This window comes from Cucurbita pepo, chromosome 12 (genome assembly GCF_057944985.1).
Source record: "Cucurbita pepo subsp. pepo isolate OVF chromosome 12, ASM5794498v1, whole genome shotgun sequence".
NCBI lineage: Eukaryota > Viridiplantae > Streptophyta > Magnoliopsida > Cucurbitales > Cucurbitaceae > Cucurbita > Cucurbita pepo.
In genome coordinates, this window is record NC_141809.1 from 2,894,728 (window position 1) to 2,918,065 (window position 23,338).

At 33.7% G+C, this 23,338-nt stretch overlaps 1 protein-coding gene across 3 annotated transcripts; it reads right to left on the reverse strand.

Moving 5' to 3' along the window:
* Nucleotides 1–2,816: 2,816 nt before the first annotated feature.
* Nucleotides 2,817–18,174, reverse strand: LOC111807312 (putative acyl-activating enzyme 16, chloroplastic). Of its 3 annotated transcripts, none has more exons than XM_023692977.2 (18): nucleotides 17,758–18,174; nucleotides 14,532–14,723; nucleotides 13,423–13,537; nucleotides 12,556–12,643; nucleotides 12,033–12,244; nucleotides 11,175–11,293; nucleotides 10,648–10,797; nucleotides 9,701–9,768; nucleotides 8,159–8,264; nucleotides 7,277–7,435; nucleotides 6,322–6,375; nucleotides 6,164–6,244; nucleotides 5,389–5,526; nucleotides 4,658–4,817; nucleotides 4,403–4,482; nucleotides 4,148–4,293; nucleotides 3,186–3,243; nucleotides 2,817–3,086 (listed from the first exon to the last, which is right to left on the reverse strand). In XM_023692977.2, exons 1-18 carry the CDS (start codon nucleotides 17,941–17,943, stop codon nucleotides 2,994–2,996), a joined length of 2,205 nt encoding a protein of 734 aa, XP_023548745.2. In that variant the 5' UTR covers nucleotides 17,944–18,174; the 3' UTR covers nucleotides 2,817–2,993. The 3 variants fall into 3 exon arrangements, with proteins under 3 accessions (XP_023548745.2, XP_086985274.1, XP_023548746.2); XM_087129148.1 differs by lacking the exon at nucleotides 17,758–18,174 and adding an exon at nucleotides 15,762–15,833; XM_023692978.2 differs by lacking the exon at nucleotides 17,758–18,174 and adding an exon at nucleotides 14,856–15,225.
* Nucleotides 18,175–23,338: the final 5,164 nt, after the last annotated feature.

Here is a 23,338-nt window from a genome sequence, read left to right on the forward strand (position 1 = left end):
TACTTTATATTATTAAATATAACCTTAATAATATGGTAGAATTTTTAAAAATTAAAAAAAAATTATTTTATATAATTTAAAATTTAATAGAAAATCGTAAAATGTATCAAATTAATAAAAGTTAAAAGTGGCATTCCATTTATTTGAGATTACTTTTTGGATTTTATTTCATTTTCATAAGGTCACTTTTTCAAATTAAAAAATAGTTTTATTTTTAATATACGATTTCATGAATTCATATGTGTAAATCTAAATTCAAATTAGATCTGTCTTAAAAATCATGAATCAAATAACTTAATATGTCGTTCTAAAAATATCAGAAAAAATTATTCAACGTGGAAAAACGGTATAAATGAATGTCATAGTTTCCATAATATAAGTCGTCTATGGATTAGAGGTCCTTTCTCTTTATTATAAAAAGAACGAGTGTTTAAAAATACTCAGTAAATGACCGCACTGCTAAAGTTGTGAAATGAAAAGAAAAAAAAAACATAAAATATACAAAAAGACCTTCGAGACCTTAATTTATGACTAGCCTTGAATTTTACTGTTCGCTTCTAGGTATGGTTGGATGCATAGTAGTTCTATATATGTTGTTCGTGCATGTGTTCATAGAATCACTAGGTGGGCTTGCTTACGTACCCGCTAGGTCTGATTATGGGCTAGCACAAGCTCACGTAGCCGATGACTAATGAAAAGTTATGTATAGACGCGTACATCACGATGTTATTTGCGTTCCTTTCCTTTCAGTTGATTACGATAACATGACTGTGCACTAGTGCATAATCTAGCCTAAAGAGTTCAGTTAATGAGTTTGTTTAGTGAGTCCATGTGCATATGCGTGAACCACGTGTAAAGAATTGAAGTATATTTTAGACATTTATGACTCTAAAAGCTACTAATTATTTAGATTATTAAATACAATTGTCCATGGGACTGACACGTGACATAATCAGATGAGTTGTTCTTGATGACTTTATTTATTTTAAGACACGTCATCTATTGTTATTGTTTTTTAATAATTAAAAAAATACTTTTTGTTGACCAATTTAGTGTTTTTTTTTTATTAAAAAAAAACATAAATAAAAAGCATTTATTTAAATTAAAATGAATTTAGTAATTTAAAAAGAAATCTCCCTAAATATGTCGAGAAAATAAAATTAAAAAAAAAAACAATTAGAATTCAATGAAAATTCACTATTATTTATTGAATTTAATATATTTTTTTTCTAATATTACTTTAATTTATATATTTAAATAATTTTATACAAATGTGAAAAATTATATATGGTTGATTTTAAAATGAAATCTCGAGAATATTTATGAAAAATTAAGAATTTAATTAATCTAATTATTAATTCTATATTTTAAGATATATAACGGAATAAAATGTTTTTTTTTTTACCATTTTTTTTAATTTCGACAATAACTAGGTGGAAAAAAATAGTTAAATATGTTTTTTTTTCTTTTTCGCTATCATTATTTTTTTTATTGTTGAATAAATCAATTTGAAAATAATTAGATAATGACAAAATCTTAAAGATGAGTTTTTTTTTTTTTTTTTTTTTTTTTTTTTTTTTTTTTTTTTTTTTTAGCGTTATTATTCAATAGTTTATAATGAGTAGTGGGTTGAAAATTCAAGCACAAAATATTTTGTTTCTAATTTTGTGAAAGAAATTGGTAATAATTGAACACCCAAAAATCACAAAAATAACTTTTATGTTCATCAAAGGACATATCTTTTCCCATCAATGCCCCATCTTTCAACCCATTATTGTTACCTTTAAAAAATGTGGAAGCAAAAAAACATTTAAAAAAAAAAAATTGATTTCATGGTAGTATAATTAATATTATAAAATTAATTAAAATTTAATGGGACGAAAATAATGTTGTAGGTGAAATCAAGCCTAGAACATGACACGACTACCAGTCCGTCTAAGACAAAATTGGCACGCGCCCAACATTTTTACCAAATAGAAGTCAATTAGATGACCTAATTCGACTAGAAATATCTAGGTTAATCTTGAAACGTCTCAACTTTAGGCATGCTTACAAAACCCTAACTCAAACTATACCTTTTAAAATTCCGAACCGCCTCAAGTATCACTTATTATACACAAGTAAACACTTAAAAACATACTAAACATTTTATTAAAGTAGGACTAAATAGACACAAACTTGAAAGTTCAAGAACGGAACCAAACTGAAACAAACATGAAAAATAAACTATATATATTATTTTAATAGAAGTAAAACTACAAGCATAACTGTCTATTTATATATTCCCATGAATGTTCGGGTTAGATTAGACACCTCACCTAATCTTGTAAGAAAATTAAATTACATTACTTAATTTGAAAACCCATATAATTAAGTGTTGATTAGGTGGTCCAAAACCAATTCCATGAAAGAAAACTCACAAAGTCAATTATCTTATTCTCATTTATCAATAAAAATTGAAACATAACCAAACACTTTTCTAAAAGAATCTATTATTTTTATTGTTTCTTAATACATTACATTACCAAATCATAAACTAAACACACCATAGGCTTAATTGCAATCATAGCACCAACACTAGATCACGAGTTATCTAATTCACCCCTAAACAAGATTCTTTTGGCCTGTCCCTCGAGTTACTTGTATCCTATAAGTCATCGAGGAATACTTAAGCTTAGAGGGTAGTTCTCTTTTCTCGTTTAAAAGTGGTTGGAAATCGAACATGTCGGGTTTTACGGGAAAATATTAATGCAGAGAAGTAATTTATCCGTGAGAGAGAAGCCATCCTCTCGTCGATCGTTTTCCATGTGACAAACTTAGAAAGGAAATCCAATGATTTATGTAAGAGTTAAAATGGTAAGAGTTTCATAAACAGGATAATCTCAAAGCTTTTGTCCAAGCCAGAGACTAATAGAACTTATTGCCCGTAAATTTATTATGCTTTGTTTACCTGAAAATGAACATAACTTTGACTTAACTTAAAATCTCCCAAGTTACTTGAAAAGGTTCTCAATTTCCTTCTTGTAATAACCAGCAACTTTGTCTCTTCGAACCTTCATTGTAGGGGTCATTAAACCGTTGTCGATCTACAATACAAAACATTTAGAAGTCAATGAAAGGATTGGCAAAAGTGCAAGTTTTTAGATATCAAAATCAGATGATGATGGTGAGCAAGAGTTTCATACTGTGAATGGTTCATTGACAACGAGGATTGGTCCAATTTGAAATGGACATTCTGAAGTCCTGCATGAAATCAAAATATTATATTGCTATCGATGATCTTTCGTTCTTCTCAGAACTAGACTAAAAACTTAGTCAATGGTTAATGATAAACATGGGAAAATCACAAATATGAATAGGAATTGAAAAACATAAGGTTTACATTGACGTGCTTCTTAGCAAATATACTTCTGATTGGGAATATACTTGCGAATGGTTAATGTTATATTTGGTTATTTACTAAAATCTCGTATTGGGAGACGTTGTTTCAACACTTGGACCTGCTTGGATCACATCTAGACAAATCGAATAGGACAAAAGGTAACGACATGAAATGTACGACGCGGCGGAAAAATATGGGTACGTATATTTCCAGACACAGTGATATCCCACATCAGTTGGAGAGGGGAACAAAGCCTTCTTTTTAAGGGTGCGAAAACCTTTACCTAGCAGACGCGTTTTAAAAATTTGGAGGGAAAGCCCAAAGAGAACAATATATGCTAGCAATGGGCTTGGGCTGTTACAAATGGTATCAGAGCCTGACACCGGACGGTGTGCCAGTGAGGATGCTAGGCCTTGAAGGGGGGTGAATTGTGAGATCTCACATCGATCAGAGAGATGAACGAGTGCCAATGAGGACGCTAGGTCCTGAAGGGGGGGTGAATTGTGAGATCCCACATCAGTTGCAAAAGGGAACGGAGCATTCTTTATAAGGGTGTGAAAACCTCTCCCTAGCATACGTGTTTTAAAAACCTGGAGGGTAAGTCCGAAAGGAAAAGCCTAAAAAGAACAATATCTGCTAACGGTGGACTTAAGTTGTTACAAACCCATTACATTTAAAACCCACAAATATTGGGTAGCTATTGTTAACCAGGTATAAGATGAAAATAGGAAACGTTAATAACTTAGGGAAGAAATGAAGTCTCACCATTTTCTCACTTCACTGTAAATCAGATTTTTCAATGTTTGATTGCTAAAATCAGCTGTACTTGAATCTGCAACAGACAATTTCCTTGCTGCAGATAATACTTCTTCCTCATTCGGAACTATAATCGCTCCTAGCCGTCGTTGATCCTGGATTATGTAAAGTAATGGTACAAGAAATTCACAAAAAAAGTAGTCAAGGAAAGCAGACTAGTCAATACACGGATATGATATATGACATGAGATGTTATAACTCCACCTGGCCAATAACCACAATTTGTTGTATGAGACTACTTCTCATGGCAGCTTCCTCAAGCACTGTTGGTTCAACATTTTCACCTATTTTCACCAAGAAAGATAAATTTGAAATGGTTATAAAACTGTTGACCAGAGTTTTCAATGAGATAAAACATCTTAACAGAAAGCTCTTAGACTTCTGAAATACATGAAGGGGACAAAAGAACTGAAATATTTTTTCTTCCTCAAAGATTAATACACTTTATGAGCTTTTTACCTGTTAAGAGAACTATAGTATCTTTTGCCCGCCCATCAAGAACAATTACACCTCCACAACGACGACTCCGGCCTATCGAATGGTGAGGAGCAATCCACCCGATATCCCCAGTGCTAAACCAACCCTCTTCGTGCAAGACTTGTTGTGTGGCAGATGAATTCTGATATCAAATCAAATGAAAATTATTTGTTAAAACTATAATTAGTCTAGTGAATTTAAAACTTAATGAGCAATATTTTTCACGTACAGAAGGAAATTCAGTACTGGAAGGGTGTTTTCCCCTTCATTTTTGGATGGGAGAGGGTTAAAGCATATGTGACCTAGCAATTTACTACGGATAAAATCTGGACATAATAATTATATCCAGTTCTTTCTTGTCGTTAATTTAATGCCTTAAGGATTGTATTTTATATTTACACTAATTAATATAATTAGTAAGTAAAACTATACTAATTCATATACAGGAGATAACAGCACCTACTCCTATATATTCCTGGAAAAATAATTACAGATGTGCATATAAGTGATCTCCATAAAAGAGAAGTTCAACTATAGAGCTGCACGACATAACAGTTCTTAAGAAATATCAAAATTTTGAACTACGAGATCATTTATGGTATATATATAGTTGTAGGATCTAATAATTATTGGATGAATTTGATATTAATGAAAAACATTACAACACAAGGATTTTGAAGTGTTCATTATAGGTGATTCAGACGTGAAAATACCTTATAGTAACCTTTCATCACTTGAGGTCCCTTAACTTCAACAATGCCTCTTGATCCAGGTGGGAGAACATCTCCTGTTTCCATATCTACAATCCTAAACTCTGTATGCCGAATTGGATGTCCAACCGAACCAAGAACCTTTAAAAGTTAAAATCTGCATAATTGTCATATAATCTGCCAATAGGTGTAGAAAAGTTCGAAAACAAAATGAAGCAAATAGCAAAACTAATCTTAGCACAGGAGTCGAGAAGTACATAATATATCTTCTTAAAGAATTGATTTAAAGACATCAGAGTTGTATGTTGTATTCTAGTCCACAGGTAGAAAGGTCATTACAATGTTCTAAAGCCATTTCATAGCCAGAACAATAAAAGCTGCTAGTTTGAAATTTACAAGGGCAGCTTCCAACTATGAAACAGGGGAAATGACCACCGATGGTTGCTAATATTAAAGGGTTGGCATCACTTCAACCCAATATGATACTGATTTATATCCATAACAAAGAAGAGTAGATACAAGCAGCAGATGATCTATAACGGTTAGACGATGCTCGTATGGAATCTCAAAATTTCCATGGAAAAAATTTGTTATTACTCTGTCAAACTATTGCCATCACACTCTAAATTTTACTAAAATATGTATGTTTTATACGAGGATGGCATCCAATTAGAAAGCTACTTAGAATATTATAATGTATATTGTTCCAGATAAAATGAAATTAATATGCAGAAGTACGATATCCATCCATAGAGATTGACTTTTTGACGTTTCTTACATTGCAGGTAGGTCGTCGAGCAGCAATTACAGGAGAACATTCTGTTAAACCATAACCATTCTGCACTGTAATGCCAATTGCCTGAAAGAATGCTTGATCATATAAATTGTAAGCAAAGAAATTTGATAATAATTATCAAACGTATTTAAGCATCTGACCTCAAAAAAAAGATCAACATGTGAAGGTAAACTGCCCCCTCCACTTATGCCTGCCTGCAGATTCTAGAGAAGGTTAGTTATCCTTCAAATCTCAAGAGCCTTGTCAACAAATATAACAGTTTCCAAGGTACCCAAATAAAAATAAGATGTTTGGTGACAATATTCATAAGATAATACAAACTGAAAAAAGCCATCTTCTCAGATTGAGTCTGTCGATCCAAAACTTGTTCTAAAGAAAATTTTGTCTATGAAGCATAAAGTTGTGTCCATGACATGTCAGGCACGTAAATTAGAATGCTAGCAATTACGGGTAGTTTTCTTCTTCATTTTTGACATGATTGATCACTTTATGAATAAAATATATCATAAATGGAATATGTGCGACAAAAAAAAAATCATGTCATAAAAATATCCAAATAAAGAGTGTATAAAGACGTTAAAACTGTCAGAAAACACCCACAGAGGAAAAAGAAAAAGGAAATGTAGGTGAAAAGAACAATTAGTACGCAATAAGGAAACTATAGAAAGGAAAAGTAATAAGTAGACTGAGTTTGATTAGTCAGAATAGACAAAGAAAAAATCACTAGAAGAGAAGCTTCATCCACTTGTTTAATTGTATTAAATAAAGACAGACGTCCAGTCCTTAAATGTATATTAAAATGATTTTCAAATGTTTTAGGCACACTTATTGTATGGAATTTCTTTCAAGCAATTCTTTTTTCAGAGGGAACATCGTTCATGCAAATATAGTGCGTCAAAATCATGAGTGAACTGAGTGCTGTAACTACATATTAGACCTCCATAGGTCGTAATAAAAAATGTCGCTAGAGGAGAAATTAGCACCAAGTTCCCAAACACCCCCCCCCCCCCCCCCCCCCCCCACACACACACACACAACGATTAAGTTATGCATGCAAGTTATAAGGAATTTATTGAATCAAAGAAAGAAGAAGACCTTCCATATGCCAATTGCAGATTGAACTTTGCTATAGACTAATTTTTTTGCCAGCATATGAATTGGCCACAATATTGCAGCAGCCGTTCTTGCAAATAACCAGTCCAATGCAGATACAATATGAGAAGGTTGAACCTCGCTTCTTGTTAGATAGGTTCCCTGAGGGAAAAACATGAAATCATAAAATAGTAGATTATATGTAACTAGGTCTCAGTAAGAATGAATATATATATATTTTTTTAAAATAAGAAACTAAATCGAATTAAAGAAAGAAGAAAAAAAATGAGAAATACGACAAGATGTCCTATATATATATATATATATATATATATATATTTTTTTTTTTTTTTTTTTTTTTTTTTTTTTTTTTTTTTTTTTTTTTAATAAGAAACTAAATCAAATTAAAGGAAGAAGGGGAAAAAAAAGAAAAAAAAGAAGTAACAGTAACTGCAAATAAAATCCAATTTTGCAGAAGTAACAACGGAATATCCCATACTGTCTGGTCGTTGACATTGAAATGAATTAGGAAAATAAACTAAAGCCAACTATTATGCTGTTCTCATAATTTAGAGATGGAAACCTTGATTACACAAGTACTTGTTGATGTGAATACACCACTAATCAACTTAAATCTGGAAAAATTGCTATGCATCCCTAATTAATTTGATAATGAGAGCAAGATTTTACGTTTTAGTCCAGTTCTAGGAATATTGCTAATTTCATAGAAATGTTAACGGAGGGTCAGCGTGAGAGTTCCTAATAGAATATCTAAGGTTTCCCCTGAAAGAATAGAGGATTTCCCCTCCCAAAGTGATTTGTATGAACAAGAATTAAGAATGTAGTTAAAAACAGTTTGATGGCAAAGAAGTTCCAATCCCAAACCTCGTAGATCCTCTTCAGCTTCATATAAACTAAGCTGACCTTCATGAATGCAAGCACAAGAAGCTTACGTGCATTTGAGCTTGCTGATATTTGCTTCTGAATTCCACTGGAAAAAGGCAGAGTATAATTAATATACATGTATATACACACAGACATATGGCTGGGAGAATCATGAGATCATAAAACCATGAAGAGCCATCTGAACATATAACTAAGACAACAAGGGTAGGATATATGGAAAGAGAATGTTAATAACCGTATGGCCAAGACAGCCAACAACTTGGAACAAGTTCCATGAAACGTAAAAATGAGGGGTACTTCGACCAAATATTCTAATAAAAAAGCTAAGAAATTTGGAGAAATTAAAACATAATGCCAAGAAAACTAAGGCAGTATTCTTTCTTGAAGGGAAGCCTAGAGGAAAATATAAACAGCTTAGACCTAAAGGAAGAAAAGGAGACCTTTAACAGAAGAGGAGAAAGAACCAAGGAAAGAGTGGAAAAAGAGAACTATATGACGTGTGCAAAAGTAGAGCCTAATGGGGTAAAAAGAGGAGATAAGAACTCGTCTTTTTTCGCTTGTCTAGTAACCAAAAAAAAAAAAAAAAAAGAATGAATGACATTTTGGAGTTAGCTATAAAAGAAGGGTTTAGTAGAGTGAAGAACAAGGAGATGGAAGAGGAAATACTAATTATATTTCTTTGATGTATATAAAAGACGGCTAGATGAAGTGACGCTTTAACAAGCAAGAGATATCAAAAGAAATTAAAAGTTTGGGAGATTCATAAGCACCTACATTTGACAGTATTACTGACAAAATCTTAAAGAATGTCATTAAACAAATTTCATGGAGATGTTTCAAACTTTTCATTTTTGGGAAAAGCCATTAATGCTCTTTACTATTACATTTGGAGTATGGAAAACCCTGATTATGTAATCTGTTTGGGCTAATATATGTGATATGTCTTAAAATTAATCACCTTTAATTATAGAAATTTAATACCATATGATAAAAATAGGAGGAAAATAGATAATAAAAGTATGGTTGAATTATAAGTTTAGTCCTTGAACTTTCAAGTTTGAGTCTATTTTGACCATAAACTTTAAAAAGGAGTCTAAACTTTCAATTTTGTGCCCAGAAGTCTCTGAATTCTGCAGAGTGTGTAATAGGTCTTTGAACTTTCAATAGTGTCCACTAGGTGCCTAAAATTTTAATTAGGGTCCAGTAGATTAAAAAAAAAATTATATCTAATAGATCAACTAATTTTTACAAATGTCAAATACGTCCGGTACCCCAATCTGAAACACATTTAAATTTAAGGGACTTATTAGATATTTTAAATATTTTGGGACCTATTAATCTCAAACTGAAAGTTTAGATACTTGAAAGATTGAAGCTGTAATTTAACCTAAAACTATTTTGGAATATGCACTAAAGATCCCTAAAAGTTCAAGCAATTCAACAAAATCATTTAACTTCTAATTTACAATTCCAAGAAAAATAATATTAAATATATCAACGAGGCAGAGAGACCCCAAGTACCTGTATAGTGTTTCGTACACCAATGGAACAGAAATCAAGTAGTCTGGTTGATATTGACGAAGATCGTCCTAACAAACTCAAATGGGAGGAGTTAAAAAAAAAAGACAATCATATTTCCAGTATAATTGTAATTTTACATTTCAATGAATTGAAGGAATGCATGTTTCTCATAAAATAAAAATAAAAATAAATAAACAAAAAAAGTCCTATAATAACCATTTAGTTCTTGGGTATCGAAAAGTAAGTTTATAAATATTATTTCCACCTATGCATTTTTTGTTTTGTTATCCACTTTTTAGGGACGATTCAAAATCCAACCGAAGTATTGAAAAGTAAAAAAGTAATTTCTAAGAAGTGATTGTTTTTGGAATTTGACTATGAATCCTAATATTTTTCCTTAAAAGATGAAACCATGGTAAGGAAATGGTAAAGAAACAAGCACAATTTTCAAAAATAAAATATAAAAAGTCAAATGGTTAGGGATGTAATTGGTTCGATTCAGCGTGCTTTGAGTGCCAAACTAAAACTGAACCCAAAAATATGAAGGAAAAAGGGAGAACCGAACCAAAACGCAACGACTAAAATAAATATATGTATACAATTGTGCCGTAAGAAATTTTTATTATTGTTAATAACAAGTTCGAGTTGATTCGGTTCAACCAAAACTCATTTGAACGAATGATTCGGTTCGACAAAAACTCATTTGAACGAATCCATGAACCAATCTAACCCATAAAATTTTAACTTATTTAAATCTAACCCAACCCACATTGTATAGGTTAGATTGGGTTGATCGAGTTCTTCCACAATCTTTTTAACACCCCTCTACTGGAACAAAACATCTAAATTTTTAGCAATATTTTCTCACTAAACAACCAAAATCCCCAAGAGAATGATCATTGTAAAGCTCACGGGCAGTTACACAATCTTAAGCAGTGGAAAGGTACCTTTAAGTTTCTTATTGTTGTGTAAGCTTGCTCCACTCCAAATGTAAATATGAAATATTCACAAGCCCGTTCGTATGCATGCCAAGGTGGAAGCATACTTAGAAATTTATCCCCAACTTTAGCAGGCACTACATCCCACAAATTCTTTATCTGAAAAATGTTTTGACATACAAAGCAGCCATTGAGAAGATATCACATTTTAGTGAAATCAATTGTAAGAAAATATTGGACTTTAAAAGAACAGAAATTTTATAATATATAATATCTCACACACACACACATAAGTCATAGATAGATTAATGAAAAAGAATATATTAAAAGATCATTAAACAAATTCTTTAATAAGACTTTTAGAACTTTAATAAGCCCCGACATAACTGCCTAAACATAAGAATACGCGGCAATCAAACATAAACACCAAACTCATAAACAGATTAATGAATACAAAGCATCAAATATGTAGTGAGAATTATGGTTCCAGTAGCCTCGTACTACAAAAACAACTGAACGAGAGTAATCAAACAAACCTGGTGCAATAAATTTCGATGGGTAAGCATGACACCTTTAGGGTTTCCAGTTGTGCCACTTGTATATACAAGTGTAGCAATATCATCCAAGCTGATAGCTTCATATGTATAATGCTGCTCTGTGGATCAGTTCCATGAGAAAATTAAAAGATAGAGAAATGGGATTTGGAGGTAACCAAGTACCAAGTAAAGTTTGAGCATTTTAGATGTGCAAGATTAGATTTATTATGGCAAAATGATAGCCTTCGCAGAAAGGAAAAAGAAACAGAAATAATAAAGTTTTTGTCAAGCTTGTTACCTAGACAACTTTGAACAGATTGGATGGCATGAAAACTAAATCTATTTATCAAGAAAAATAGAGGGAAAATTTCAAGTTCACTTGGTAGATCGACTGAATGAAAAGAAAGGTAGAGGCCGAAAGATACAACATTAATAGGTTGCCAACGATTTATTTTTTCCTGCCAACTAGAACCTACACTAGATTGTCCAAAGAGTTACACAAAATGTTGATAAGGTTTTTAAAGGACAAAAATGCCTAGTTATTTTAAAACACTAAGTTTAAACTAGTGATTTCAAGAATGAGAACAATAAGATGGCCAGATCTTGTCTTTCTAAAGACATCCAAACAATTTATGCAAAGTAGATATAATACTCTTTTAGCTCAAGTTTACACCAGGATCCCTTCTTTTGATGTCTGTTAACCTTTAAATTACAAACCCTCAGGCCTCAAAATAGAGAGATGGGATGTCATCTTAGATTCTTAAAAATATGAACAGGACTAAGTTCAAAGAGATCAAACAGTAAAACCTGCTATGATTTCTGAGTCCGAATTTCTTGACAAAAAGCTAAACAACTTACTAGCATCATGAGAATCAAGCATAACTTTACGACACTTTTGTCCCATATCCACGATGTCATTGTAATCAAAAACTGCAATGCCATCCATTCCCTCATGAGCCAGGCTAGATTTTTCTCCCCATAGAAGAATGACACATCTCATGGATGCCTTCAAATGGAATGTTTCTACAATTCGATTGAACAATTCAGGGTTGTCCACAACTAATGCTACACTGTGAAGAATAAAAGTAGAATCATTTAATGTATATGATATAGTTTATAAGGAAAAATAGTTGACATTAAAACCGTTACTGTCTCAGTAACATAAGACTATGGTAAAGCAATTTGTAAAGAAATGAAAAAAGGAAAAATTAACCAAACTAAATAGGAACCAATTTTATGTATCATTGCCCTATTTTTTTAGAAATTGATGTGTGTGGCATCCACGTCTTTAATATAAAATAATGATCAAACTAAAGCAGACTCTGTATATAGAATAATGTAAATACTTCTGACTCTTGACTGAATTAGGCTTCAAACAAACCTTTCAGAGTGATTGTATATTTGCAACAGCTCCTCACTAGATGATCTTGAACCTCTAACAACATTAATTGCTCCCATTGTCATAATACCTGAATCCAAATGATAAAAAATATAAGGAAAAAGTGTAGAAGCTAAACTACCAATAAGACAGTTTTCAAATCCTAAATGATTGAAACATTTTCTATGAAACAAATGTGACCTTCCCTGACAAAATTTAGATGAACTTATCGCTCGCTTCAAACATATACAAACTTCAATTTTGACTTTTGCCCACATTTTACTCTGAGTTTTTCAAAAAAATAAAATTCATGACAACTTTCATTGAGAAAATTAAAAGAACACTAGGGCACACAAAAAACCAAGCCCACAAAAGGAAATCCAATTAAAGAAGGATCTCCAGCAATACAAAATACTTCCTAAAGAATTACTACAAAAGATCTTCAAAATCTAAGCCTAAAAGGAAACAAGAAATCTAATGAGGGACCATAATCCATAAATAGCATATACATACCAACTGAATGCAGATCAAGTGTCTCACCAGTATAACTGAAATCAATCACGATTTTAGGTTTCCCATTATTACTTCAAAAACAGTTTGGTTTCAACTTGAGGACACTAATTTTTGCTTGAACAGTTATTCATGATGAAAATTTATAATGTACATTCTTTCTACTGCATAACAAGGATATGAATCCCTGTTTGGTCCCCTCTTGTAGCAATGAGAATTCTTATCTCCTTGGCCGGAGAAGAACATAATATATCAATCTAGAGGATGAAAGGAAAATAAGGAATAAAGGGTAACAGTATACTAGCTAATGACATATCAAGGCAATAAAATTAAATATAACTCTTTATAATCAAAACATACCTTGATCAGCAACAAGCCATCGACATGAATTATCAGCAAAGAGTGCAATCTTTTCATCTGGCTTTATTCCAATGGCTCTAAGGCCTTCAGAGAAATTCAAGATACTTTGTTCTAACTGAAAATTAAAAAAATTAAAATGTAAATACGATAAAATATTTGTACATGTTAGATTTAAAAGTAATATAAGAAACAAGATGGCGTGTTGGTTCCCTGCTAAAACAAAAATAATAATAATCACTGACTGAAGCAGACTTTAGGGTTTAACCCATGGTATATGTGAGGAATGTTGGGGAAGCTAGAATTCTATGCTTCTATAAAAATATGGTTACAAGACAAATTCAATTTCAAGTTTGAAATATCTTGAAAATAAGTACTAAAATGGTTATTTCATGATTTAAATCACATTGGTCATCTCCAAAATAATAATAATAATAAATGACACAAGTGATTCACTAAAGTAATAATACAAAATATAAACTCAGCGTCATTACTTTATCTTAAAATTAATTAGTACTTGCTGAATAACAAGCAAATAATTCATAACTAACAAAAGGGTATGAATGCATTATTCACTCATAGCCATAATTACCCGCTTATTCATTGCATAAAAGGTGATAGAATTAATTATTTTCAAATTTATAATTAAAAGAAAAAGGTTCAGAAGTCAGGAAGTCCAAGGTGGTGTAACATTTATCCTCATATTTATGCTCTACTCCTGCTTAACCAACTGACAAACTGTATCTAACATCTTTCTTAAGCTTCCAAATCCAAACAAAACATTGCTATAAATTCCATTCTGCTTATGACGTTAAAAGAAAAAGGTTCAGACGTAATAAAATCCAAGGTGTTTTTGGGCTATTGTACAAGTAATTTCATATCCCAGTGAAAACTACGAGATGGTCAGCCATCAATCTATAGGACTTAAGTCCCCAGCAACAATCCACTATAATATTTAAATTATTGGGGCAGAATTGAAAATATGGAACAGGTCCTAAATTTTAGCCACAGTATGATATCAAGTTCAACTAACTGATAAGTAAGAAGGAACAAATATTAGGATCATATTTTCCGTAAGAAAAAAGAAAATGGATGAAATATAGAAAGTTGACCTCCTTATAAGTCATTTTTGAAGCAGGATTATGGTATGGATCCACTAATGCTACCCGATCGCCATACCTCTCTGCTGAAGACCTCCAAATATCAGGAACTGCTTGCCAGTCATCAGATACTGTTGCACTATTACCTGGCACGAAAGAACTTTCGAGGAGTGGAGAATATCTCCTTAACTGCAATGTCTCTGTCTACATTATAATGGAGGAAAAAAAATCAATAAGTTTAAAGAAAATAGCATAATAACATCAAAATGCAAACATCTTAGCACGCGAAGAAGAATGGGAGAATGAATTAAGATAAAGCATTGATATTCATGATACCTCCGGCAAAACATCATGAAAATTTGATGTCATATAGGGAATTAATAGTTTCAATAACTGGTAAATGAAAGTTCGAATACATAATCCATCACTAAGGGCGTGGAAGCCGATTTCTATCAACTGCAAGTGAGTTTAGAATGACTTTAAAGAATTGTGATTTTTTATGTGAAGCACTTTATCGATAAGAACTTCTTAAAGAAGCATTTATACTTCAGAGGGTCCATCCAGGTATATTAATGGGAGATACGAAAAATGATTTTAGCCAATAAAAAAGCACTTCTAAAATTTCTGCAGTGTATTGTCAGACAAGCAAAAATGATTTTGGAAATCCTAAAAGCACTTAAAGTACCTCTCCCAAATCCTTCAATTTGAGATTTCCTAATGAATTGGTGAAAAGGCTTGAAAACGTAATTTCCTTCTAGTGTGTTAAACATAATATTAAATTTATCATTAACCCATCAGCTTAAGTTTTTAGGTTTAATTAGTAATTTAACATGGTATCACAGCCCACGAATGAGGAGTGATAGAGTGTTTACATATCATTAAATTTATCATAACCCATCAGGTTAAACTTTTGGGTTAATAAGAGATTTGACACTTCTGACCACTATCCCAATCAACTCTCCTTTAAGAGGCTGGCCTGGACACAGATTTATCGAGAAATTAAAAGCCTTAAAAGGTACTATTAAAATATGGAACAAAAAGACAAATGGCTCCATCTCTACACGGAAAGAACAGTAGCTGAGGGAGTTGGCTGCTTTGGATGAGATTGAGGAAACAGGATATACAGACGGTTTAAGTTACTCGAAGAAATTCAATCAAGGCTCAAGTGACGACTTTAACCATCCAAGAGAAAATCATGTGGAAACAGAGTTGTAAGATGAAATGGTTATATGAAAGGAATACCAATTCCAGTTTCTTCCACCGTACTGTTGCTGCCAGAAGAAGGAAAAAAAACACCATTATGGAAATTCTCAATACATAAGGCAGAAGAGTACTTACTGACCAATAGATTGAAAGCGAGTTCATCAAATTCTATGAAAAGCTAAACACTAAAAAGGATGGGTCTCAGACTCCTACCTACCCCTCTCAATTGGAATCCTATTTCCCACCAACAGGCATTGGAATTAGAGAAAGAATTCACGGAAGAGGAAATTTGGCAAGAGGTTAAAGATTTGGGCTCTAATAAGACACCGGTCTGAACGGCTTCACGGCAGAGTTCTATGAAAAGGTTTGAAACATTCTTAAGCCTGATATCAAAAGAATTTTCCAAGACTTTTTCGTAATGACATCATCAAAGAAAGTCTCAACGAAATACATATTTCCTTATACCCAAGAAAACGGAAGCAAAATCTGTGGGGGGCTACAAACTCATTAACCTTATATCTTGTATGTACAAAATCATGCCAACAGTCCTCTCATAGAGACTCAAGATGGTCCTTCCCTCTACCATCATTGAGTATCAGTCTGCTTTGTTACTGGCAGAGAAATTCTCGATGCATCTCTCGTAGCCAGTGAACTCATTGATAATGGAAAAGGAAAAAGAGGAAAGAGGTCGGCATTAAGCTCAATGTTGAAAAAAGCCTTTGATAAGATTGATTAGGTGTTTCTCGATGCCATTCTTAACGCGAAAGGGTAACTGGGGTTACAAAGCCTTCCAATTGGTAAAAATATAAGAAAGAGAGTAGTTACAAAAAAAATCCCAAGTTTGCACCAAGTGACTTCTGTAGACAAAATAAGATCAAGTAAGTAGAATTATATACTCTCTTTTCCAATGATGTGATAATTTCTGTCCAGCCATGTGATCCAAAGGAAGATTTTGACCATATTATTCCAAAGGGAATTTCCTGCTTCTGGTTAGGGTGGACCACCAACATAGTGTGAAGATTAATGGTAATGTTATTGGGTATGGGGGTGGTCCTGCCAAAAGGGAGTTTTTGTACGAATAACCTAAAAATTTGTATCAGAATGATGAAGGAAGGAGAAGGGGGATGGAAGGTGGAACAAGAAAGCCAAGAAGCTGAAATGGGGAAGTCAGAGCGAGAGGGAGAAAAGGACAGGGAAGAGGAAATGAGAGAAAGCCAGAAAAATAAACATCAAAAAATTCAAATACGATTTGAAAATTTTGTTTGAACAACCATGTCGAATTTCATTTGATAGCCAAATTTGAAATCAACCCGTTCAATTATACCAAAAGCTTGGATAAGGGCATTCCAAAAAACAGAGGCAAAGGAGAAGCTAATACAAATATGATCTTTGAGTCTCACTATTCCTCTTGCGAAGAAGATCATATTGACTGTGTAAGCAAACACCCTCAGAACTTAGACTTCTAGTTTGAACAGGCTAACAACATCTCACACCTCTTCAAAAGTCCCACCAAACTTAATAGGTTAGGTGAATAATAGAGTACAACACGTATTGCAAGAAGTTACTTAAAGACTACAATTATAGAATAAACATTATTCCAGCCAGTTATTTAAAGCAATTTCGTTCCAAATACCATTTTCAATTGCTATACCTAAATCAACTCAAGATCCTCAGCAAAATGGAAAACCATCAAAAGTAGGTAGAAATCAACTTTTGGCCGTAAAGAACATTATTGATCTCCTTTCTACCAGTAATCCAAGAAATAAATACAGCTTGTTCTTTGTCGTTCCCGTATCACTAACCCCACCACAGAGACCAGAATTAATAAGAACTGACACCCATGGGATCTTTAATTAGGCACACAAAAGGAAATTATAGCGCAAAAATGGAAAAATGAGTAAGAAATTTCTTGCTACAACGACCAAAAACAAATATAATTGAAGCTTAAAATTCAAGGAAAGACCTATCCAATCACAACTAATTCTCACTAACCTAAATCTCAATCCATACATCCATAAGGTACTTCACAAATTACCTCATTAGATTGGCAAAAAACTCGACAATCACGGTTTGCTGAACGCCGAGCTCCACTCCCAACGCAACTTTTAAGCAAATACGGACCAGTGAGGCGATAACGAGAGAAGAGGAAAGGGAGAGATTGGGAACAGTCGGGAGATCTCCATGAGAGTTGACTGGAGGTAAAGGGAAGCGCCATAGCCATAATCAATATCCAAATGGCACAGAAAACAAGATAAATTGAAGTAAAACAGAGATCGTTCCTCTGGTGTGTTTATATCTAAAACAACATATGGAAACACAGAGTGAGAGAGAACAAAACCGAGAGAGGTGACGAACAGATTGTGGAAAATTGGATCATTGAAGACTCCGAAGAAGTAGGAAGAACATTGGTAGGTGAAGGAAGTTAATCCAAATGCTGTCGCTTTCACGTGACATCATGTTTTTCAGGGTGCCGGAAGCTTTTCCGTCGTCTTATTTCAATTCTTGGAACAAAATATTTTTTATTTTTTTATATATATTTTCTATAAAAATATTTGTTTTAAAAAAAAAATTAAGGGATAATTCCTATTTTCTTTCATAAATCTAATAATTGTTGGATGATGGAAGTCGTACCTCCACTAATTTAGGGAATGGTTATAAGTGAGGAATACTAACCCATTGGTACGAGGCCTTCTTGGGAAGCTCAAAGCAAAGCGATGAGAGCTTATGCTCAAAGTTGACAATATCATAACATTGTAGAGAATCGTGTTCGTTTATGACAGAGCGGGATAAGCTTAGGAGCGGTGATAAATAGGGAGAAATCTCTTCCCACGCACTCTTATTTTTTTCAGTTTAAACTAAGGGTGTACATTCAACCTGACAATCCGGACCAACCCAACCCTTATAGGTTGGATTAGCATTTCTGAACCCGAATTGAATAGGTTAAATGATTTGTTAACCTCGTAATTTTAATAATTTATTAGATTTAAATTTTAAATTTTTTTCAAAATCTTTTCACGGACTAAACTTGTAATTTAATTATAATGTCATTCAGCAATTTACGGACAATAATTTTACGGTTGAAACTCGATCATATTTACAATATTTACAAAATTACCAAAAAAATGGAAGATTTTATGAGACAATTAAGGCAAAACATATTGTGTTGGCAATTTTTTTTGTTGAGAATTGAGGTTGTTTGGATTAATGTTATTTAAAGAATTCCATTATTTCAAATATCTTGTCTACCTAACTCAAAATGTATCGTCGGATATTGTTTCATGGGTACATGTTAAATACTCGAGAATTAAAGGTTTGGAATTTAAATGATAGCTCAAACTCACCGCTAGCCGATAATGTTCGTTTTGGCCCGCTACGTATCGTCGTCAGCCTCATGGTTTTAAAATGTGTATACTAGAGAGAGATTTTCACACTCTTTACCACATATGCTTCCTTCCCATCTAACATTAAATATTTGAGATAATAAATTTCTTTATTTAGAATGTAAGAGATCATTAATGTCTCGGAGTTAAAAGGTTTAAGTTTGTGTTTTCTTTTAGCATAGAGCTAAGTTTTTTTTTCGATGATCAAATAAGTTTTCGTTCCTTAACTATTTGATTATCAAGGCAATTAGTGATAAGACAACCTTAATTCTCAGCTCAACCATCCAAGCTTTTGTTTTAGCAAAAATCGTTGAATCAAAGTAATTAACACCTACTTATACGAAATTTGGATGAACCAAAGAGACAATGCTATAATTAGATTACTCCAAGATCTACAACCAAGATTTGGAACCTTGTTCTAAATTGAGTCACTCCACAATCTAACTTGATCAAGGCTTGATTGAATGGCTCAGATGCAATTCTACCACAAGAATGGCTTGAAACTTAGAAATGGCAAAATTGATGATCGAATTTCTAAGGAAAACGTCTCAATTCGAGATCTCAATTTCATTCATTCACCAATCTGATTTTTCCTAACATATTGTGGGTATTTATAGTCTCACGACAAGAGACGTTTTAAAGTTTTCCAACTTTAACCGTGCAAATATTCAATTGTCTTTTATCAATCGTATCAGCTTCTAATAGAAATTATAGTTGAACCGAGCCGATCCAATTTTGTACTCGTGTAGATTCAAACCCTGTTGTTGACATTTAGAAATGATGGTTGAACCGAGCCGATCCAATTTTGTACTCGTGTAGGTTCAAACCCTGTTGTTGACATTTTAAAGTTTTCCAACTTCAACCGTGCAAATATTCAATTGTCCTTCGTCAATGGTATCAGCTTCTAATTTTAGAAATGATGGTTGAACCGAGGCGATCCAATTTTGTAGATGAACAATGAATGTTTGTTGAATTTTCTTCACCTTGGATCGTGTCAGCTTCTAATTTTAGAAATGATGGTTGAACCGAGCCGATCCAATTTTGTACTCGTGTAGGTTCAAACCCTGTTGTTGACATTTTAAAGTTTTCCAACTTCAACCGTGCAAATATTCAATTGTCCTTCGTCAATGGTATCAGCTTCTAATTTTAGAAATGATGGTTGAACCGAGGCGATCCAATTTTGTAGATGAACAATGAATGTTTGTTGAATTTTCTTCGCCTTGGATCGTGTTAGCTTCTAATTTTAGAAATGATGGTTGAACCGAGCTGATCCAATTTTGTAGATGAAGAATGAATGTTTGTTGAATCTTCTTCGCCTTGGATCGTGTAATAGGTCCAGTTGGAACATTTGGAACACCGTGATTCTTATCCATCAATATCTTACTTTTACTTGGGTGATTCCTTATTATTTTAGGGTTCTTAAATATTTTATATCTAAAGCTATGTTCTTCAATAAGCTTGTCAAATCAAATTCCCGAGAGTTTCATATAATTTGGGCTGAAACGAAATCATATTGATGTGGGAGGGTTTGCATATCCCTAAGGGTTCTTAGATTCAATTGCTTAGGGTTTTCACATAAGAACGAAGACATAGAATGAGAACCAAACAACACTCATAAACAGAATCCAAAGATAGATAATATACCCGTTGCCATAACGTTCGAGTTTTCAGCTTCCTAGTTTAGCAAACTAGGTGGAACTTGGGGGTTGGTTGGTACCACTCGTCGGGTTTCCCGGTTAGAAACTCGTGGCTAAGTGTGACCTCGATGGCCATTTATTATTTTTTTCAAGAACAAGTAGGAAACAAGGATGGTGAAAACTTTTTGGGTATGGAAAACAACGTTCCTATAGTTGCATTGGGAGCAAGGTTGTGGGAGTGAAGAAGTGAAAGAGATATGGTTAAGCCCAAGGGTTAGGTCCAAGTTAGTTAACCAATCCCAAGCCCATATAAGGCCCAATAAAAACTACATGAAATTGAGGCCACCCTCGTATTTTTTTATTATTGGGTCGATGATATTTTATCACTAGCAGATATTGTCCCTTTTACCTCGTTACGTATCGCCGCTAGCCTCACGATTTTAAAACATATCTACTATAGAAAAGGTCTAGCCCTACTCCGATTAGTGCCTTGCATCGTCCGGTGACCGACTCTAATACTATTTGTAGCAGTCCAAGCCCACCGCTAACAGATATTGTCTGTTTTGACCTATTACATATCACCGTCAGTCTCACGATTGTAAAACGCATCTGCTAGGGAGAGGTTTCCACACTCTTATAAAGAATGTTTCGTTCCTCTCTCCAACGATGTGTGATCTCACATTTGTAACAGCCCAAGACCACCGCTAACACATATTGTCTGCTTTGGCCTGTTACGTATCACCATCAGCGTCTGCTAGGGAGTGGTTGCCACACCCATATAAGGAATGCTTCGTTTCCCTCTCCAACGATATGAGATCTCACAATCCACCCCCTCTTGGAGGCCAGCGTCTTCATTGGCTCACCGCTCGGTGTTTGGCTCTGATTTGTAACAACTCAAGCCCACCGCTAGCATATATTGTCTACTTTTTCCCATTATGTATCGTCATCAGCCTCACAGTCTTAAAAAGCGTCTAGCCCTACTCCGACCAATGTCTCACATTTTCCAATGACTAGCTCTGATACTATTTGTAACAGCCCAAGTCCATCGTTAACAGACATTGTCCACTTTGACCCGTTACATATCACCGTCAACTTCACAGTTTTCATACCCTTATAAGAAATGTTTTGTTTCTCTTTACAGCCCGTGCTCAATTGGTTGATTGACTTAAGTTTGAAGGAAGATCCCAAAAAAGAGAGATTTTGATGGAGGCAATTAAAGAGGAAAGCAAGAGAATAAATAAAGTAGTTCTTAGTTGTTGCTTGCACGTTGCCAATTCGCCTATTCAACCACTCTCAACTAACCCTACACATACCAAGATTGCAATAATGTTGATAAAGTTCGCGTTTTAATCCATCTCACGTCGATTGAAAGTTGAACGAAACATTCTTTAATTGTTTATAAATGTGCAGAAATCTCTCTCCCACATATGCGTTTTAAAATTATGAGGCTAACGGCGGTACGTAATGTGTCAAAGTGGACAGTATATGCCAGTGGTGAGCTTAGGTTGTTACAAATGGTATTAGAGTTAGACATCGGGCGGTTTGCCAGTAAGGACAATAGGCCCCACAAGACATCGTGCGGTTGAAGAAAGGAATAAAACATTTGTTATAAGGGTGTGGAAGCCCCAGATCATAAGAACACTCGATCATATTCCTTTATCCAAATTTAAAACGTAAAACGTTACCATTAGTAGAAATTATGGGCTCGAATCACCTTTTTAGATTAGACGTTTGCCCGAAAAAAAGTTAACAAAAAAAATAATAATAAATGAAACAAACTTTTGTGTAATCAAATGATTTTGTGAGAAAAAAAGGAGGGCACATGGAGGGTGGCAGTTGAATTATGAACTAAATGAATTATTCTTTAACATATATTACTCTTTTTTTTCTCTCCCTATTTTAAAACAATTCTTATATTTGTAAACATTATATATTTAAAACAATTGTTCGGGAAATCATAGGCAGCTCGATACAAAAATGTTAGGTAATTAAAGATGTTTATTTAACAGGTAGGTGCCAATTGTGATGTCCCATATTTGTTGGGGAGGAGAACAAAACAGCTTTGTAAAAGTGGGGAAACCTTCCCGTAGCAGACCAGTTTTAAAGTCTTGAGGGAAAGCTCAAAAATGACAATATCTGCTAGGGGTGGATGTGGGCCATTACAAATAGTATCAGAGCCAAACACCGGGATATGTACCAGTGAGGAGGTTGTTCCCCAAATGGGGTAGACACGAGGCAATGTCCTAGTAAGGACGCTGGCCCCAAAGGGGGTGGATTTGGTGGCGGTCCCACATCGATTGAAGAAAGCAACGAGTGCCAGCGATGACGGTAGACTCCGAAGGGAGATGGATTGTGATGTCCCACATTGGTTGGGAAGGAGAACAAAACACTCTCAAGGGTGTGGAAACTTTCCCGTAGATGCGTTTTAAAGCTTTGTTGAGGGGAAGCCCGAAAGGGAAAGTTCAACGTCGTGCTCAAGGCAGTTACAAACCTGTCTCGAATAAGGCAAAAAGATACCAAAAAAAATATTTAAATTAAAGTTAGATGCTCGATATTCCTACCTTAACTTCCGCAAAAAAATAAATGAGAAATTCTATGG